The sequence below is a fragment of the Hippocampus bargibanti genome, linkage group LG06, assembly GCF_051943395.1.
Source record: "Hippocampus bargibanti isolate YZ-2025 linkage group LG06, ASM5194339v1, whole genome shotgun sequence".
In the NCBI taxonomy this organism is placed as follows: domain Eukaryota; kingdom Metazoa; phylum Chordata; class Actinopteri; order Syngnathiformes; family Syngnathidae; genus Hippocampus; species Hippocampus bargibanti.
In genome coordinates, this window is record NC_142739.1 from 21,364,982 (window position 1) to 21,386,029 (window position 21,048).

The 21,048-nt window shown below is 39.2% G+C and overlaps 1 protein-coding gene across 2 annotated transcripts in view; it reads left to right on the forward strand.

Moving 5' to 3' along the window:
* The window catches only part of efna4 (ephrin A4), a 59,660-nt gene that overhangs the window by 31,382 nt on the left and 7,230 nt on the right, over positions 1-21,048 (forward strand). For both annotated transcript variants that reach the window (XM_088999546.1, XM_088999547.1), the window contains exons 2-3: positions 1,772-2,070; positions 10,746-10,814. In XM_088999546.1, coding sequence (XP_088855672.1) covers positions 1,772-2,070; positions 10,746-10,814 — 368 coding nt within the window. The remainder of the gene's footprint in view (positions 1-1,771; positions 2,071-10,745; positions 10,815-21,048) is intronic.

Sequence of the window (21,048 nt, forward strand, 5' to 3'; positions counted from 1 at the left end):
GCGTCACAAAAACGAGGAGAGAGCCCCGACTGCGATTCAATTTGCTACACGTTGCTTTCCAGCGCTTGGCCGCTCACAATTTCTAACTCGTCTCCCAAAAGACTTATAGGGGTAATAAGTCTTTGCCAAAGCAAGAGCTCTATTGATTTTAAATTGCATCAAGCCCGATCTGTAAGATTTGGAGGATAACGTTCAGTGGGGTCGACGTTCTGCCAGACACACATGATCTTGAAAAGTAAGGCATTAACTGTATTGTCAATCAAGAAGCCTGCTGATTTTAAATGGCACATGATAATAGATTGAATCATAGGAATACACCAGTGGGGTTTTGGTATTTGGAAACAGGCCTCAACGCCTTAAAATGAAAATCTAAATATATATTTAACTCAGGTAACATTACTGAGGCAAAAAACCTCTTTAGGTCCTCAAGCATGAGAAAAATGAAGAATGTAATTTTAATTGCTAAGCTACATTATATTTTCCCAGGCCCAAAAACATTTTAGGTCCTGTGAGACTTATTCCACAATTTTTTTTTTTTTTTTCACACAAAAATGCTTCAATTGGTGAATTTAATATTTTGGCTATACGTACTGAATTGTGTGACTCACTGTGCTAACAGAGGCAAGGAAGGGAAGGGAAAACAAGCATTTAAACCCAGAAATGTAATAAACTGAAATTTATGCGAGCAAAGTCGTGTTTTGAGGGGATATGAATCCTTGTTTGAGGTAAAACAACTTAACGTTTTGAAATTAGCATAGCGTTTGCTCAATGATGGTCGATTTGAACTGCTGGACGGCGAAATTCCTTCATTGACTTTGAGAGGGAGGCAGGTATTGGTTTCTCTCAGAATTTGTTTTGAAGGGGTAGACAAATGTCGTTTAGATTTGTTTTATTATAATAATAATAATAATAATAATAATAATACATTTCATTTCTAAGCACCTTTCAAAACTTTCAAGGACACTTTACAGTCACAAGATATTTTTTCGGCGGGTGAGCAGCGGCAGCCCCACCCGCCAGCATTCGTACAGTTTAGTACAACTGTTTACGGTGTAGTTGATCTCACATTAACCTAATCTACAGAACATACTAGTTGCGACCAAATCAACATGGCAGTTAGCTAGCGCGTTGGCTAGCGAGTTAGCTAGCAAGCTAGGTAGCTGTTATGACCAACTCTCTCAGAGCAAATTGCACTTCTGGCCATCATGTTTCAGTTGTGCTTGAACGTGAGTTAAATGGATCCACAAACTTGAAATAATTGTGGCCATTTGACTTACCATATTTTGCGGTGTGTAATGCGAACCGGTGTATAAGGCGCACCCCCAATGAATGGTGTATTTTCAAACTTTTTCCACATGAGGGGTTACACACTACTTCTTATCCAGGGGAAAATGGAGTCAGTGGTTGTTGACAGAAGTTGCGAGACCTGTTGTGGCTCAATATGACTTCACACATAAGGCGCATCTGCATATAAGGCGCAGGGTCATCTTTTGATGAAAATCAAGGCTTTTGTGTGCGCCTTATACAACGTAAACTATGGGATGTTCTGGAAAATCTTATTCTTGAACTGAACACATTTTAGTCATCTATTTTTATTTCTTTTTTATTATAAGAGCTCTCACTGTGGGCCAGGATTTGAGGTCATTTATGGAATTTACACCCCTGAAAGAAGAAGAACGCTATCTCCCACATATATTATATATACATTATATATACAACGGAAAATACGGTCGTTGTACATAATATTGTTTGCTGTTACTTTTTCTTCCAGGTTAACAGCAGGCGAGCTGTCCATCCAGGTGAACTTGAACGACTATCTGGACTTCTATTGCCCTTACTACCCAAGCAAGCAGATGCTGGGCCCCAAGCAGGCAGAGACTCTGGCTCTCTACTTGACGGAAGAGGCCGCCTTCCAAGGCTGCGTGGAGACGACAGCAGCCATCAAGCGGTGGGAATGCAACACCCCCTTTGCTCCGTTCGGCTCAGTGCGCTTCTCAGAGAAGATCCAAAGATTCACCCCTTTCTCGCTGGGATTTGAGTTTCTGCCAGGGCGGCACTACTATTATAGCTGTGAGTATGACTGTGTGTGGGCACTGATCCAAAGAATATGAAGGCTTGCCATTGTTTCGAATCACTTTGAGTGTTGATGATCTATTCCAGAAAATATGCACTGCTTGGATAACCGGGAGTGTTTTTTTTACAGTCAATTAATTTATTTGGTTATTTTTACATATTTTAGGATTAAATGTATATCACATGGCTATTGCGTAAGCTAATAAAATCAATAATAGACAACCCAACATAGATTTTTGCATTCCAAATACTAATCGTCGCTTTGCTTTTTTTTTGTTTGTTTGTTTTTGTATCTTGTTCCAAGCAATAATTTGATTTGTGTGCTTTCTTCAATCTGGTTATTGCCATTTCCAATTTAAATTGACTGTGAAGTTAATAATAAACCAGAGGATTACCAGTGTTTGAAATAGCGTCTGCCCGGTGGCCCGGGGCGTACAACTTTCAAAACATCTTGGCCCGGGTGGCCGACAACTTCAAGAAAATTAAAAAAGCAATTTTTTTTTCAAATCAAACGTTTGTTTTATTCAATAAAGCAAATGATACATCAAAACTGTCAAGTACACTTTTCAGTCATGGTGTCGTCCGAAACACAGGCTTCAGATTGGCTGCCGCTGCCGAGTATGCAAATTGCCAAATGAACGTTCGTTTGGCAATTTGCATACTCGGCCGCCTAGAAAGAGGAGTCCACGTGGCTTTAAGCAGACAACACAACGCAAACATTGCATTGTGCACCATGACCACAAACGACAATTGGAGCAAAATCTTCAGCAAGGGATATTTACCATAAATTAAGCAAGGGAGCATTTGTGGTAGTTAATTCCTTAAAGGACAACCGACGCCTCCGGAAAAGTTGTGTCCATAATTTGTAAAATCGCTTCAAATGACTTCTACTGAGCGTATTTTACAAAAAGTCCACGGCATATAGCTATATTTTACGTTTTAAGACTTGCGCTGAATATTCCGGGACGCTACATTGGAAATCCTGATGGCTCGAATTGATCCAGAAGGACTTCTTTAATCGATTGCAAACATTTATTCTTTCTTCTTCAGAACTATTTGAATCATATTGATAACTGGATGAGGAACAAGAAAGAATCTTCTCCGAATCTGAAGCCATTGTTTTGATTCTTGAGCAAGGCAAGACGTCCTGGCGTGACACCACAAACAAGTGGGCGGGACCTTCTGAAACTGGCCACTTCAATTGGAAGTAGTTTTGAGACACTTTAACTCATTTTTATTTGTGTTTTGCATTTGACTAAAAATATCAGCCTGCGTGTTTTGGGTATTTTATATGCTATAAAACGTTTTTCTAATGTCAGGAAACAAAAAAATGGTGTTGGTTGTCCTTTAATTGTCAAATGACAAACATTCTCAATCTTTAACGCTACACTGAGACAGATTCGAGCTCATTTGTGGTGTATATTCTTCTCACTGTATTCTATCGACCTGTACTTCTCCCACATGCCTCAACAGAAAATGGCAGATAGAGTACATCTTGTCGGCAGTAAAGCTCTTTTTTTTTTTTTTTCCTTTCCCTTTTTAAGATGACTTGTCAGTTTGAGCAAGAGAAGGTGGGTGGACATGAGACAAGTCGGAGAATCAAAAAAGTGGAGAGAATACATGGTGTGCATCAGTGACAAGATGAAACTAACACACAGTGATAGACTCAGAGGCCACAAAGTGAGGAACAATTTGAAGATCAATACAGGCAGACTTAAGGAGAGAGTGGGCGCTGTACAACTTGGAAATTCCCCGAACGTTGAAGTTGGATCAACATTGTGTTGTGATGTTAGCGCCTTACAATGCTTTTTTTAACCCATTCATGGGTTAAAAATGATGTGCAAAAATGTGTCCACTCCAGTGCCAGGGTTTTTGTCATTTTACTCAAATTCCAGGAACCATAGAATATTGAGTTTCAGGACTACATAAACAATAAATTCAGTGGAAGAAACCTTAAACAATCGTCTTTCATCAGAAAAAAGAGTTGATTCCGATGTTATATGGGTCTGGTTATCTGAGCTTGAAATGGTGGCGGCTGTACAAAAGGCAAATGCTGCCCCCTCTTGGGAGGGAAAAACATTCCCATCCCAGAGGTCTGACCAACGCTTTATCGGTACCCGATAAATTCGGGAATGGCAGTGAATGAGTTAATGCTTCTGTTTGAGGAGGCTTCTATTTCATGTTTTTGTGTCCATTTACCAGCGCTGTGTGTTAAATGATTTTCATTTGGATGCCCCACTAACGTTTTGATGAATTATTTACACTGGAATCGTACCCTAAACCAGTGTCTGAAACTCATGACCAAAAGTTCGCAGACACCAGGGCAGACAACTCTGAAAAGTTGCCTGCCCGGCCATAAAGGTGCCTGCCCCATTTTTCACAACTTGAAACAATAAGACGACTAATCGGGAAAAAAAACATTGTTGCGAAGTATAAAGGATTGTTTTACATTAAAGACAACCGACGTCTCCGGACAAGTTGTGTCCATAATTTGTAACATGGCTTCAAATGACTTCTACTGAGCGTATTTTACAAAGATTCCACCGCATATAGCTATATTTTACATTTCAAGACTCGCGCTGAATATTCCGGAAGTCTTGTTTTCGAGTTGGTGATGACTCCGTACGTGACGTCACTGAAGGAACGCCCCTGACCGAAAAAAAAGAACACATTGTAGCAGTCCTTCCATCACGTCAATGCTTGTTTGGTGTGAAAACCTCGTGTTGCACCAAAAAGAGCCAGAAGAGGGCGACCAAGCTCCACATTGGAATTTATCAGCCTCTGGAAACAGGCTGATTAATTCCTCACAGGACCTCGGTCGCCATTTTCTGCCTCTTTTTTGGTGATACATTTTCCCCCAATGTTGCCTCAAAATGGCACGGAATAAATTCTTTAATCGATTGCAAACATGTCTGCTTTCCTCTTCAGAACTATTTGAATCATATTCATAACTGGATGTGTAACAAGAAAGCATATTCTCCGAATTTGAAGCCATTGTTTTGATTCTCCAGCAATGCAAGACGTCTTGGCGTGACGTCACGAACTGGGGGCGGGACTTTCTGAAAATGCCCAATTCGCACCTCAATGTTTTGGGTATTTTAGATGCTATAAAATGTTTTTCTGATGTCAGTTAGGAAACAAAAAAGTGACGTCGGTTGTCCTTTAAGGAAGTACTTATCACAACTGCTCCCTTGCTCCCTATGGTGAATATCCCTTGGTGAAGATTTTGCTCCAGTTGTCATCTCTGTCACGTTGTCTGCTAAAAGCCACGTGGACTCCTGTTTCTAGGCACGTTTCAAAGCTCTCAAGTACACTTTACAGTCATGGTATAGTCCGAGTATGCAAATTGCCAAACGAACGTTCTTTGGCAATTTGCATACTCGGCAGCCAATCCGAAGCCTGTTTCGTGCTTCTGACTATACCGTGACTGTAAAGTGTACTTGAGAGTTTGAAAGGCGCTTAAAAAGAGGAGTCCACATGACTTGTAGCGGTTACAAGTCTTCCAAATATAAGGCGCACCACATTATAAGGCGCTACAGGCTGGGGGGATGAAAGGCTGGGGTTACTCCGCCTACAGGGGGAATTGGAGTTGGTGGCTATGAGACTGACTGAATATTACTTCACATATAAGACGCAAATGCGTATAAGGCTCAAGGTCATCTTTTGAAGAGAATTAAGGCTTTTGGGTGTGCCTCATACACCGGAAAATGCAGTAGTTTGGATTAGATTTAGATTGTTTAAATTTTGCTTTTATAATTGTAGTGAATGCATACTTCGTTCAGACGTGTCAGAAAGCTAATTTCTACTTTTCAAAGACTTTTTTTTATTAGATAGTGACTCAGTGATGCATAGATACATCATTTAACTCATTCACTGCCTTTCACGAATTTATTCGAGAATTCAAAATATGACTTAGAGCACCATTCCCGCATCATTTCGGGTTTTGTTCTTTCATGCTTGGGTGCTGATAAAGCGGTGGCCATGACCTCTGGCAATATTTTGTTCTTTTCCACAAGGGGACAGCATTTCACTTTTTTCCATGTTAGTGCTTTGTTCCACCTTCAGCTGTTGTTAAAGCGCTATATAAACCAATATGCATGTATTGCGTTGTATTTTGGGCAGCCGCCCTCATTTCAAGCTCACATAACTCCAGATCCATATAATTTAGGAATTAACTCTTTTTTTCTGCAGAAAGAAGAGAGTGTAAGGTTTTTTTAATCCGGTATTGAATATTTATATAGTCGTAAAACTCAAAATTCTGTGGTTCCTGGAATTCAAGTGACAATGACAAAAACCCTGCCACAGGAGTGAACATATTTTTGCACATCGTCTGGCAGTGAATGAGTTAATCTGCTATTCGTATTATTAAATATAATGTACACAAGTAATTGATGAATAACTATCCATCATGTTAAGAGAACATTCTTGCAACATTATTGTTGATTAAAGATGACAATTTGAAATTTTGGTCAAGATGTTATGAAGTATCATGAAAGTTGTCGTGTATAATTTGCTTTTACTAGTTAGTTACTAGTTACAAGTTAGTTACTAGTTAGAGTTTTTGCCATGTTAGTTTTAGCCTTTTGGCTAATGAAGGATACTCCTTTGCTAACACATAACGACAACAAAAATATGCTGATAAACATTTTTTTCAAGCAAATAACAGGAAAAAATGCTAGCAGTTGAATGATGAGTTTCAAATTGGTGGGGCTTTACTATATCGAGTAACGAGGTAGACAGCTCCGTTGTGATCAAAAAGTAGCGTTATGTTTCCACATTTTTGTTGATTTCGTAGCGCATGATGTGACAGTTAATGTAAAACAAAAACTGTACCATAGTGGGAGTGCAAACAAAAGCAAACACCTTTGCATAAATTACTCGTGTAGTAGGCCTGACAATGGAGCTTTGTTGGACGATGAAAGCACAGCTCCGTATTCATGTGTATTATGTAAACACACACACAATCCTTGGGCCATTGTGCTTGTTGGGCCACTTCAGAGAAAAGCACCAATGGAAAATAGCCCCCTCCTAGTAAAACCCACCACCTCTCCGCCGGGTTGGACCACTTTGGGCTCGGAGTGTTTGTGTTTGGCCAACATGAGTGATAAAGTTGGTCCAAATATGCATCTCTTGTGTTTAGTGTGCACCACTGGATAGACTATAAAGGCATTAGACAACAATAGTGTGACATACACTAATTTCATTAGTGGCTTCAGTCTGAAACCGGCTCAGCTCATCTGCTCCCAGACACAGTCCACCAACTCTGGCTCATCACTCGGGGCGTCTTCTGATGGTATAACCGTGTGATCGTAAAATAAAAATGAGTGAGGAGTTCATCTAAAAAAAATGCATGATTGGAATTGGGGAAAAAAAGCATCTTGAGTGACTGGTAACCTTCTTTCACCTGACGACGCAAGCCTGGGTCTGTTTCCATGATTAATCCATCCCGCAAAGTCTGTCTAAAGCAGATTGTATGAAATCCAAAGTGATATTTTCCATAGGAAATCATGTAAATCCAATTAATCAGTTTCACCCACAAGCTATGAACAAACAATACATGACTGTGCATTCAGAGTAACTACAGCTTCACAAAACGGTGTAAAACAATCCATCCCGCAAAGTCCGACTAAAGCAGATTGTATGAAATCCAAAATGATACTTTCCATAGGAAATCATGTAAATCCAATAAATCCGTTCCAGACACCTACAAACGCTGAATAAAAAAATACATTACTGTACAAAACGGTGTGAAATAAATATCTCTGACTCATGAAGTGGGTAAATCAACATTTCCCATCACCTTTACTGTTAGGGGAAACTGAATGAAAAAAATACTTCTTTGCACTGGTAGTTGGCAAGGAAGCGGCTCATTAATTCTCACTTTCTCACACATTTTAACACTTGAATTACCGTATTTTCCCGTGTATAACGTGCACCCAAGAGCCTTGATTTTCTTCAAAAAATGACCCTGCGCCTTATACGCAGGTGCCTCTTACATGTGAAGAAATATTGAGCCACAACAGGTCTCGCAACTACTGTCCGGGGCCACCGACTCCATTTTCCCCTGTAGAAGAAGTCGTGTGTCACCCTAGCCTCTACTCTAGCGCCTTATAATGTGGTGTGCTTTACACAGTATTTGGAAAAAATATCTATACATATATAAAAAAAACATCTATACATATCTATACACATATATATATATATATATATATATATATATATATATATATATATATATATATATATATATATATATATATATATATGAACGCCTCGTGCTGAACCACCTAAAGAACATCACTGGACCTCTGCTAGATCCTCTTCAGTTTGCCTACCGGGCAAACAGGTCTGTGGAGGATGCAGTCAACATTGGACTGCATCACATCCTCGACCACCTTGACTGCAAGAATCCAAACGAGGGCGCGGAAAATCCTACTGGACCCTCCGCACCCTGCCCACCACCTTTTCCAGCCACTCCCCTCAGGCAGGCGCTACCGATCCATGCGCACCAAATCCAGCAGACATTTAAACAGCTTCTTCCCCCAAGCCATTAACTCTTTGAACTCTTTCAACAGTAGCCAAAATGGAACTGTATAGTGCCACTTAGCAGTTTTTTTTGACAACGATACTGTGTTCTACCGGAAACAAATTCCTTGTGTGTTCTACATACTTGGCAATAAAGATGATTCTGATTCTGATTCTGATTTTATATATATATATATTATTTGGAAAATCTGTTTCATTCATTGAAGGTGCGCTTTATACTTCGGTGTGCCTTATATATGGAAAAGGTTTGAAAATTCACCATTCATTGAGGTTGCGGTTTATACTGTGAGGCACCTTATACACCAGAAAATACAGTAAACTTAACACAATGCAATAGAATGTATCATGATTTATATATATATATGAATTTTATTATATATGGATTTTTTATTCTCGCCTTATATATGGAAAAGGTTTGAAAAATTTCCCCATTGTGGGACGAATAAAGGTATTCTGATTCTGAAAATACACCACTCATTGGGGTTGCGCCTTATAATCCAGTGCACTTTATACACCGAAATATATGGTATAACGATCTGATCGATGTCGTTAATCTCATTCAGTTCGATAAGGTGAAGTTATTAACTCATTCATTGCCATTCACGAATTTATTCAGGAATTGAAAATATGACATAGAGCGACATGCCCGAATTTGTTCGGGTTTTGTTTTTTCATGCTTGGGTGCCAATAAAGAGCTGTGCATGGCCTCTAGCAATGTTTTTTTCTTTTCCACAAAGGGGCAGTCTTTCCTTTTTTGCATTTTAGCGCTTTGTTCGAGATTCAGCTGTTGTTAAAGCGCGATACAAACCAATATGTATGTATTGCATTGTATTTAGGATCGCTGCCCCCATTTCAAGCTCAGATAACTCCAGACCCATATAGGAATGAACTCTTTTGACACCCACAAACTATGAAAGAAGAGAGTCTCAGGTTTCTAACGCTGTATTGAATGTTTATGTCGTCCTATAACTCAATATTCTGTGGGTCCTGGAATTCAAGTGACAATGACAAAATCCCTGGCACTAGAGTGGACACATTTTTCCACATTGTCTGGAAGTGAATGAGTTAATAAATTAGTACTCAATTATTAGCCACATGCACCGTTTATTGTATCTTTAATGTAAATCAGTTGAAGGATACCACAAACAATTTTATTCTGGCGTGAACATTATTATCTTTGTTTAGATAGAAAATTGGATAAATCTTTCGGCACCACCAACCATTATCATGATCTGGTTGGCGACCAACGGGTGGCGCTGTCGGCCCCGCCTGCACCTGCACAGGTGCTGGTCGTCCCGATCAGTGGCGGACTGCCACGTTCGGATTGGCGACCAACGGGTAGCGACATCAGCCCTGCCTGCAGCCTCGCAGGTGTTGGTCATTTTAATCAGCGACACTTAAAAGGACTCCCGGCACGACCATCCGGTGTCGGTTCATTGTTTGTCGCATGCTTTGTCTGCAATCGCATGCATTGTATGCTGTGCATGTGTTTGTTTAACCTTGGCGGACTTTCACACTTGGTTTTCTTTTGATACTTTTTTCTGTTCAGATCATTTTGATGTTTTACATTTTGTTCCTGCTGACCTTTATTTTAATACAATTTGTCAAACACAACCTCCTGCTCCCTCCTGCCTGCTTTTTGGGATCTGCACCCGCCATCACCGACGGCAAAACGTGACAACCATAGTGTTTGGCATTTATAAAAGAGAATGCGCTCGCTCTATGATTATATGCCTTACCCTGTCATTTAATGATAGCGAAACAGAAATAGACTGTTGCTCACACAGACCTCCTGTGTTTCTCTTGTGTTTGTGAATTATTCAGTTTGCACGCATGTTTGTGTCATACGATGGAATGTTTTTTCTCCTTCTTTTATGTTTCACTTGTAAAAATGAATGCTTGGGAAAAAAATCATCCATTTGATGGATTTGATTAGTTTTGTATGTAGCTCTAAAATTGACATTACGAACAAAATAATGTGTGTTTTAGTGGCATCAATAAAGTTTGACTAACTGGTTGTCTCAATGCAAAAATGATCGTCCTCATGATGCGTTCAATCCCGCCGCATAATTTTCATTAGCGCCTTGCACTGAACTCCTTGTCTGTCCTTCCTTGTTGTGGCTCAGCTCTGCGCGCAGATGAAGGCCCGCCACTACCGTGTATGAAGCTGCGCGTCACCGTGTGCTGCGAGACCGGTGAGTGTGCGCCTCTTTTCATCAGCTCCCTGTCTTCCATCGTCATTTCGCTCCCTCTAAAGCACCTCTCCCTCTTCCCCCTTCCTTTCCCGCCACCATCGCCTTTCATATTTCTACTACCGGGGCTGTTTTTCATGCAACTGTTGCCCTTATTTCCCCATTACCACTCCAACTGTTTCATTTCCTCATGCCCTTTTTCATTATTTAAATTCAGCGAATCGCTCGATTTACAAGTGATCCAGCTTGAGAGTTTTCAGCTGATTGCCTTTGACCTATATGCAAAAAATGTCAGGGTGCCTATTTCCATTCGGAATTAAAGTTTAAACATCACAAAGATTATTATGTTGTGTATTTAACCAAGTTGCTTCACACTAACAAAAATAATTTCATAGGTTTGTTTGCCATAAGAAAGTCCAGTTATCTTAAAGCTAACAAACAACACAAAACACCATGAATAGACCAACATAAATTGTAAACTAGCTTCAACCTTAAAAACCAGTTAACTCATTCACTGCCAGGCGTTGTGCAAAAAAAAATTATCCACTCCAGTGCCAGGGTTTTTGTCATTTTCACTCAAATTGCAGAACCCATAGAATATTGCGTTTTAAGACTACATAAACATTTAATGCAGCATAAGAAACGTTAGACGTTCTTCTTTAATCAGAAAAGAGTTAATACCCTAATTATATGGGTCTGGAGTTATCTGAGCTTGAAATGGGGGCGGCTGTAGAAAATAAAAGACATACATATTGATTTATATAGCGGTTTAACAACAGCTGAAGCTGTAACAACGCGCTAACAAGGTCAAAAGGCAAATGCTGCCCCCTCGTGGAAGGGAAAAACATGGCCAGAGCTGACCAGCGCTTTATCAGAACCACCCGCAAGAAAAACCAAAAGTCTCGACACGCTCATACATACCGATACAGTGGTGCCTCGGTTTACGAACACCTTGCCTTACGAATTTTTCAGTTTACGAACGTTAAATTTATGAAAATTAAACCTTGGCATACGCACTACTTTTCGGGATACACATGGAGAGAAGTCTGAACCCTATTCCATCAAGCCATCAACGACCATCACAAAGGTAAATAAAATGACTTTATGATATAGTGCAGTGTATTTCTTTCATTACAATACAAAAACACATTTATTATACATAGAATAAGGTATATTCTTTGTAGTTTTAATGCTTATTTAGTTGAAAATTATAATTTATGGAGACCAGGGAACGGATTATTATCATTTAATGGTTTCCTATGGGAAATTATTTTTTGGGATACACACCTTTCGCCTTACACACTCTGTCTGGGAACCAATTAAGTGCGTAAGCCAAGGTCCCACTGTACACCATTTTTATTATTTTTCTTTCTTTTTTTGCTTTTTTTTTGTTTTTACGACAAACAACCAGGAGACAATTCCAGGGCTCCTCTTTATCCTCCCTCCCCTTTTAATGGCGAGTATTACAGTTTCGGTGAACTTTGAACCTCAGTGCCCCTGGCCCAGCCCGGGATGAGGAGCCCCCCTGCAGATCGCCCTGGGATGGGAACTGGGACAGACGTCTCGGATACACACACGCACACGCATACATACACACACACACGCACGCACAAATTAGATCACCAAACGACACGCAATGGGGTCCATGTAAGAATAACACACACACACACACACACACGCACGCACACGCACACACACACACACACACACACACACACACACACACACACACACACACACACACACACAGGAACAAGTGGCACAAGGATTCCCACATCAAGACCCAAGCGAAGGGGCAGCTCAGTGGACTGGAAGACTAACATTACTCCAGGCGGGCTCTGGATTAGATCACGTCTGGGAATTTCACGCTGTGTGACGGAGAACAGGGGGAATGACAGTGACAGCCGATGGAGGAGGCACATTAATTTAAAAAATTAGATATACGTATTTATACTGCATATAGTATGGCTATATCATGGGTTTTTAGCTGTTGTGAGTGCATATGCAATGTGTTGCAAATATTTTTCTGGGTCGGGGGGGAATAACTCTGTACAGTATTGTGTAAATTACCGTATTTTCCATTGTATAATGAGCACCCAAAAGCCTTGATTTTCTTCAAAAGATGACCCAGCGACTTATACGCCGGTGCACCTTATATATGAAGTAATGTTAAGCCACAACAGGTCTTGCAACGACTGTCCGCAACCACAGACTCCATTTCACGCCCTGTAGAAATAGTGCGTAACCTCAGCCTCTACTGCCTTATAGTGTGCCTTTATATTTGGAAAACTTTTATACATTTAAATATGATATTTGGTTACTTTTTTTCATTCATTGAAGGTGCGCCTTCTATATGGAAAAAGTTTGAAAATACATCATGCATTGGGGATGTGCGCTTTATACACTGGAAAATATGATACTTGTTATTCTCAAGTATAGCCCAGTCATAATAAAACCCCCAAAATGTTCAATGTAAATTTCTGACATTCATTTTGCTAATTGTTTAATTTCAAGAAGAAAAAATATATATATATATATATATATATATATATATATATATATATATATATATATATATATATATATATATATTAAAAAAAACTATGGCTTTATCTATTAATTCATTCGCTGCCATTCACAAATTTCACGGGTTTAGTTTTTTCGTGCTTGGGTGCCGGTAACGCGCTGGCAATAGCCTCTGTTTTTTTTCTTTTCCACAAGGGGGCAGCATTTCCCTTTTTCCATGTTAATGCTTTGTTTCAACTTCAGCTGTTGTTAAAGCGCTATATAAACAGTAGACAGTTGACATTTTTATTCTACTATGCTTAGAATATCTTGTTTTCTATCCTTTCACCCCCCGTCACCTTTCAAATTGCTGCTGTGGACTGCAAAGTTCCCCATTGTGGGACGAATAAAGGTTTTCTTATTCTGATTCTGAAAAAAAACAATATGTATGTACAGTAAAGTCTCGTTATATCGATATTCAAGGGAGTCTGAAAAAATATCGATATAACCGGGACTATCGATATATCCGACCCTGTTTGCATGTAATTTTCTCCGTGCGTGCATAGAAATAGTATCGATATAACCGGGACTATCGATATATCCGATATCGATATAACGAGACTTTACTGTATTACATTGTATTTTGGACAGCCACCCATTTCAAGCCCTTATAACTCCATATATAGCTCATATAAATCCATATAATTTAGGAATTAACTATTTCTTTCAGATGAAAGAAGAAAGTTTTTATGCAGAATTGAACGTTTATGTAGTCCTAAAACCCAATATTCTGTGAGCCCTGGAATTCAAGTTACAATGACCATAACCCTGGCACCGGAGTGGTCACATTTTTGCACGTCTGGCAGTGAATGAGTTAATATTTTACCAGGATTCTGATCCTGAATTGGAATTTTCTTAGGTGTGCTTTACATCGAGAAACATCCATTTACTTTGTGTCGGATCACAAACTTGAAGTGATTCTCCCACTTTTGTCTCTCGCCCCTCCCCACTCGCATCTTTCTCTCATCCCGTCCCTTAACCAAAACTAATCCTGACTAAATTTGCCGCTTCCCATCTCCTTTTCTTTCTCTCTCCTCCGCTCGTCTGTGGTGACTCAAGTGGCACTAATCTTCCCCCTTCCCTCTGTCTCCCGCGCAGTCTTCCTCTTCTCCTCCATCACGCCTCGTTTTATGATCTCTTGCTAGCCAAGCAAAACTAATCTGGGCGCCGCCTGTCCACGCCGGAGTTCCTAGTGACTCCGCCCTCCTTGAGCCACTTCCCTCCCTGTCGAGATGCCACGCATGGCCTGTGCCGTGTTGGATGGCGATGGAGAGAATATTCGATAGTATAACACGAGAGTGAGGGAGGCAGAAGGGCTCTCTGTATGTTCATTAGGTGATGTAGTAATTTTTCCCAGCTCACAATCCCCTTCCTGGCTATTGTATTTTATTTATTATAGTACCGATGGTTGTCTGTGACTGTAAAGTGTCCTTTGAAATGTGCTTAAAATGAAATGTATTATTATTATTATTATTATTATTATTATTATAAAAATGTGTCCACTCCATTGCCAGGGTTTTTGTCATTTTCACTCAAATTGCAGGACCCACAGAATACTGAGTTTTAGGACTTCATAAACATTCAATGCAGCGTAAGGAACCGTATACTCTCTTCTTTTATCAGAAAAATAGAGTTAATTCCTAAGTTATATGGGTCTGTAGTTATATGAGCTTAAAATGGGGGCAGCTGTACACAATACAATACATACATAATGGTTTTATAGCACTATAATAACAGCTGAAGCTGTAACAAAGGGCTAACATAGACAAAAGGCAAATGCTGCCCCCTCGTGGAAGGGGAAAACATTGCCAGAGGTTGGACAAGCGCTTTATCGGCAAAAAAAAAAATCAGGAATGGCAGTGAATGAGTTAAAAAAAGGAAGAAACATGAAAAATCTAATTTGTTAAAAATGGTGAATGGAGTGTGTCATATTGTGTCTAAGGCGCCTTACATAACCTTGTTCATTCACTTATTTGATGACATATTTATCCGAGTTACATCCGGGTTGAGTGACCGCTGGCGCATGTGGCTGCCACTGCTCACCCACAGAAAAACGTATCCTGTGACTGTAAAGTGATCTTGAGAGTTTTGAAAGGTGCTTAGAAATGAAATGTATTATTATTATTATTATTATTATTAGTAGTAGTAGTAGTAGTAGTAGTATTATTTTATTATTGTGTGTGTGTGTGTGTGTGTGTGTGTGTGTGTGTGTGTGTGTGTGTGTGTGTGTGTGTGTGTGTGTGTGTGTGCGTGCGTGCGTGCGTGCGTGTGCGTCTGTTTGTCTTACTTATCAACAGAGGCCCTTGTCCTCCAACTCCCCTGAAACTTTTTTCTCCTTTTTTTTCTTACCCCGTGATTAACAGACATTTCCATGCAGGGATGCTCTGTTGTGGGCAATCATGTCTCGCTATTTTTCATGCGCACACATACACACACTTGCTGGTTTAAAGGGCAGCCATGGTGACATTGCTCCAAGGTCACTCAGCAGTCTCTATTCTCTCCGGTGCGCACGCCTGTGTGTTAATGGACTGAATTTAACCCCAAAATATACAACACAGTGGGCACGATTGATGCAGGAGGCTTTTAATGTGTGTGTGTGTGTGTGTGTGTGTGTGTGTGTGTGTGTGTGTGTGTGTGTGTGTGTGTGTGTGTGTGTGTGTGTGTGTGTGTGTGTGTGTGTGTGTGTGTGTGTGTGTGTGTGTGTGTGTGCGTGCGCGCCCGCGTGTTAATTGCCTCCTTCCTCTATTACTGAATACTGGTGATATGTATTTAAGAGTAGGTCAAAATCCTTTCCAGTTAAAGTTTGGACAGAGGTATCGATTCAAAAGAATGATTCAAAAGTATAGCAAAACGTTATTTTTTTTTTTTCAATTAGTATTTGGATTGTATTGGATTGACCTTTCTTAGCCTCGCAGTGGAGAAATTTACATGTCACAGCAGCAAGGTTATGAAAGGAAAGAAAGAAGTAGAAAAACAAATCTTGAAGTAAAAAGAAGGAAAAAAAAACTAAATAACAAATAATTTCATACCATAAAAATCTAAATTCTCCATATTTAGTGTATCCATTATTAAATATGACAAATTAACATCATGCATGGTTTTTAAGGTTGGGCTATTTCATAATATGACTTCAACAATAAATAAATAATGTTGGGCTGTGATTTGGTCAGAGTAAATAACAATCATATCTGACAACAAATTAGACAACAATGAGACTGAAAGGACCTTTTTATTTTATTTTTTTAATATATTTTTTTTAAATAATATTTCCACGAGTGCCCTATAAACTGTGCAGCAGTTACAGAGAACCTAATACAGCAAAATCCACTTCACGGTTCAATATAAATTCAACAACTATTTTTTTAAATACAAACTTTCATATATATATATATATATATATATATATATATATATATATATACAGTAAAGTCTCGTTATATCGATATTCAAGGGAGTCCGAAAAAATATCGATATAACCGGGACTATCGATATATCCGACCCTGTTTGCATGTAATTTTCTCCGTGCGTGCATAGAAATAGTATCGATATAACCGGGACTATCGATATATCCGATATCGATATAACGAGACTTTACTGTGTATATATATATATATATATATATATATATAAGTAGTGATGCGGTGAGGGGAAGGAAAATAAATAAGACAAAATCCTTCAGAAACTGTACTGTGTTTACACCACAAGTAACAATTACAACACGTTGTGGTAAAACGCGCCATAGTTGATGCTTATGATTAGATTCTGCTAATGCTAATTGGTATTCAAACTAATGAGCCTTCATGTCTCATTTGAAAGGCTTTTTCAGTTGTATTTTTTTGTTGTTTTTTTCTCGAAAGGGAAGTCAACGCAAATGTTTTCTCGACAATGATACAGTATAGTATTTTGATTCATATTGCATTTGTGGAATATGAATTAAGCAGTCAAAAGCACTTTTTATTTATTTATATTTATTTATTTGGGCTTATTTTTATATATATATATAAAATTATATACTTTTTTTTATAGTGAACAGGACATTGCACATGCAGAAGTGCAAGAATTGTAAAACGTTTTATCGAGATGTATGTTCTATTTTGATGTCCAGAACAGGTGATGGTCCATGTACTTGGATTGGATTGGATTGGATTGGATTGGATTGGATATGCCTTTATTAGTCTCACAGTGGAGAAATTTACATTTCACAGCAGCAAAGTGATGAAAGGAATGAAAGTAGAAAAACGAAATACATGAGCTGCTGGAAAGGCAGCCACTCTCGCGGCGCCGTCTTGAAGTCAAAAGAACAAAAAAAAACTAAATAACAAATAATATGACAGCATAGAGACAATATGACAAAACAAAGACACAGAGAGACATTCATTCTTCAGGACTTGCTGTACCCTCTTTGTGATGACATGAAACAGTTCCAGATGAAAGAGGAGAGGATCAAAGCGTCTTTCCACCAGTGGATCAGGGACATCATGGTGGAATGTGCATGTCAACTACAAGCTAAATGTTGAAAGCAAACACACAGCTGTAGCATCCATTGACGAAAAGCGATTGTCTCACATCTCCTGTTCCACATAAATCTGCTTCAATTCCAAGCCGCAACAGTTCCACATACGCATCGGCGCTCTGCGCTGACGCTCCTTTCTTCTTATCGCGGGCTCCTCAAGCCATGCATCCATCCAGCCGCAGACTGTCCAACGGCACTGACCTTTCCGCTAAACAAAGCGGGGCTGTGAAGATGCTGCCCATTACAGGCGCAAAAAAGCACAATGGCCCCTTTGGTGTCCAGCGATGGCAGTCGAATGGCTCCGACATTCCTCCCATTCAAAAACAGTACTGGCATATTCATGCTGCCGAAAAGGCGCAAACGCTCAGCACAGTCTCCTCCTTGATGAATGTCGTGGTCAAAAATGCTGAAAAACAATCTGTATCAGTTCCACACGATGCACAACAACACAAAGTGACAAAAGAAAACACAAAACAAGACAAAAACAACCAAAAAAAAGCAAGGCTCATGAGAGCACTTGCTGAGGCTGCCTACTCGGGCGCCATCTTGGACTTCATCAACTTAAACACTTAAACTTACTTAAACATGTGACCATGTCTTTCCTTTTCTAACTGTTGATAAAAAAAAAATCACTAAAACGTTTCGATTGGATTGGATTTACCTTTATTAGTCGCACAGTGGAGAAATTTACATTTAACAGCAGCAAAGTGATGAAAGGAAGATGAAGGTAAGAAAAGAAGTCGAAAAACAAAATACAGGAGCTGCTGGAAAGGCAGCCACTCTCGCGGCGCCATCTTGGAGTCAAAAAAGTTTTAATAACAAAAACAAATCTATTCACTGAAATACGACTTCAGGGTTTATTTTTAACAAGTTTTTCATTTTGTCTCAATTTACTTTTGATTTCATTTTTTTTCTTTTCACATATACGGAGAATTTGTCAACGCCAAGTAAAAGAGAAAACCAAAAGGAAAAACAAGAAAAAAGTCACTAAAGTCATGTCATTTAAAAATGTATCAACTATTAAATTTCAAAAAATTAGATTTCAAAATGAACCCTGAAGACTCATGATGTTAAGTGACTATGATGAAAACAGAGGATCATTTCACCATCTTTCTATTGACTTGTATGTATTTATTTTATTTATTTATTTTTTATTTGCCGTTTTTTTTTAATCTGAGCCATGATAGGTCTTTACCTGAGCATTTTCAGTCGACCGCATGTGGCAAAATGGCCGCCCCCTTAAACAGCCCAAATAAATAAATAAAAATAAATAAGAAGTGCTTTTGACTGCTTAATTCATATTCCACAAATGCAATATGAATCAAAATACTATAGAATGTATCATTGTCGAGAAAACATTTGCGTTGACTTCCCTTTCGAGAAAAAAAAAACAACAAAAAAATACAACTGAAAAAGCCTTTCAAATGAGACATGAAGGCTCATTAGTTTGAATACCAATTAGCATTAGAAGAATCTAATCATAAGCATCCACTATGGCGCGTTTTACCACAACGTGTCGTAATTGTTACTTGTGGTGTAAACACAGTACAGTTTCTGAAGGATTTTGTCTTATTTATTTTCCTTCCCCTCGCCGCATCACCACTTATTCACAAATGAAGTCAAAGAACGCGCTTAAGCTAGCGTTGCAACCGCCAACGAGACACTTTTTCCTCTCCACTCACCTTCTTTGTCCGTCAACTTCTCCCCTAAAAACCGCTCCCCGTTTTGTTTTGCCGCCTTCCTGCTGTGAGAAGCCATTAAGGAGCGACTTTCCTTTTACTCTAATTGATTCTTTTTCTCTTTCGCAATCTCCTCCCTTCTTTTCTTGTCATTTTCCCACCGGGTGCCCCGTCTTTTTCACTTTGCACATTTTTTTTTTTTTTTTGTGGAGAGTGAGGAGACGGGGGCGGGAATGTCTTACATTGCTGCCTTCCTTTCACCCCACCAAATAAAACCGCCCTCCTCTTATCATGGCCGAATACCTTTGAACCCTCTGAACTGGAAACGCACAAACACACACACACGCACACACACACGCACACACGCGCATACAAAGGCACTAACGCACGCTTTGCCGAATTTCCAAGACCGAACACTGAAACTGAAGCAGCTCCCCCGAAAATTTTTGCCATTCTTACGTTTGTTTGTTTTTTCAATACGCGCTAAGCTTGATCTGTTAGCATTAGCTGCTACATTTGTAAAATGGCGGCGTACTCTCAGCTGTAAATGGGGGAAACAGTGCAGCATTGTGCTTTTACACACACACACACACACACACACACACACACACACACACACACTTGCGCACACACATTTAGCCACGGTTGTGCTGCACCTTCCAGACTGCAGTGCGGGGAAAAAAAAAGAGCAGGGATGCCATCGCCGTCGTCGCCATTTTGTGGTGAAGCTCGACGCCTCCGCTATTGTGAGCGAGCATTTTTTTCCCCTTTTTTACACAATTAAAGTCACGTCAAAACAAGGCTGTCACGCACGTGCGAGTGAACGCAAGATATTTTTACCAATTGGTTTGTAACGCACGCCTTTGTCGTGTCGCACGGGTGTAAAATTGCTTTTAAAATGGCGGATTTTTCTTTTTGACAAATTGTTTTTTGGGAGAAGCTAAATTTAAATGTAACCGTGAAGTGGATTTTGTAGCTGTATTAGGTTACTCTTTATGGGGCAATCGTGGAAATACTATTTGTTAATTTATATATATATATATATAAAATCATATTAGAATTACAAATTTGCAAATGTCCACTGTGGGACTATTAAAGGCTTTGTAGAGTATTTTTTTGTTGTTGTTCCATAAATAAAGTTTTTATTCAACATTCACTTATTTATCCATGTATTTTTAATCCTAATGTTATGAATGGTTTTTATTTCGTTTTCCAGAAATTTACCGTCTTAACATTTAGATTTTTTTTTTATAAAATAATGTGTTATTGTTGTGTAATGGCTGCCGCTGCTCACCTGCAGAAAAAACAAATATATTATCCCATGACTGTATAGTGTCCTTGAAAGTTTTGAAAGGCGCTTAAAAATAAAAGGTATTATTATTAATATTAATCCCCGGACTTTTTGTTGAATACTTTTTGCCATATAGTTGGCCAAAATAAATCACGTTTCGACTGTATTATAACGAGCTACGTTGCATCC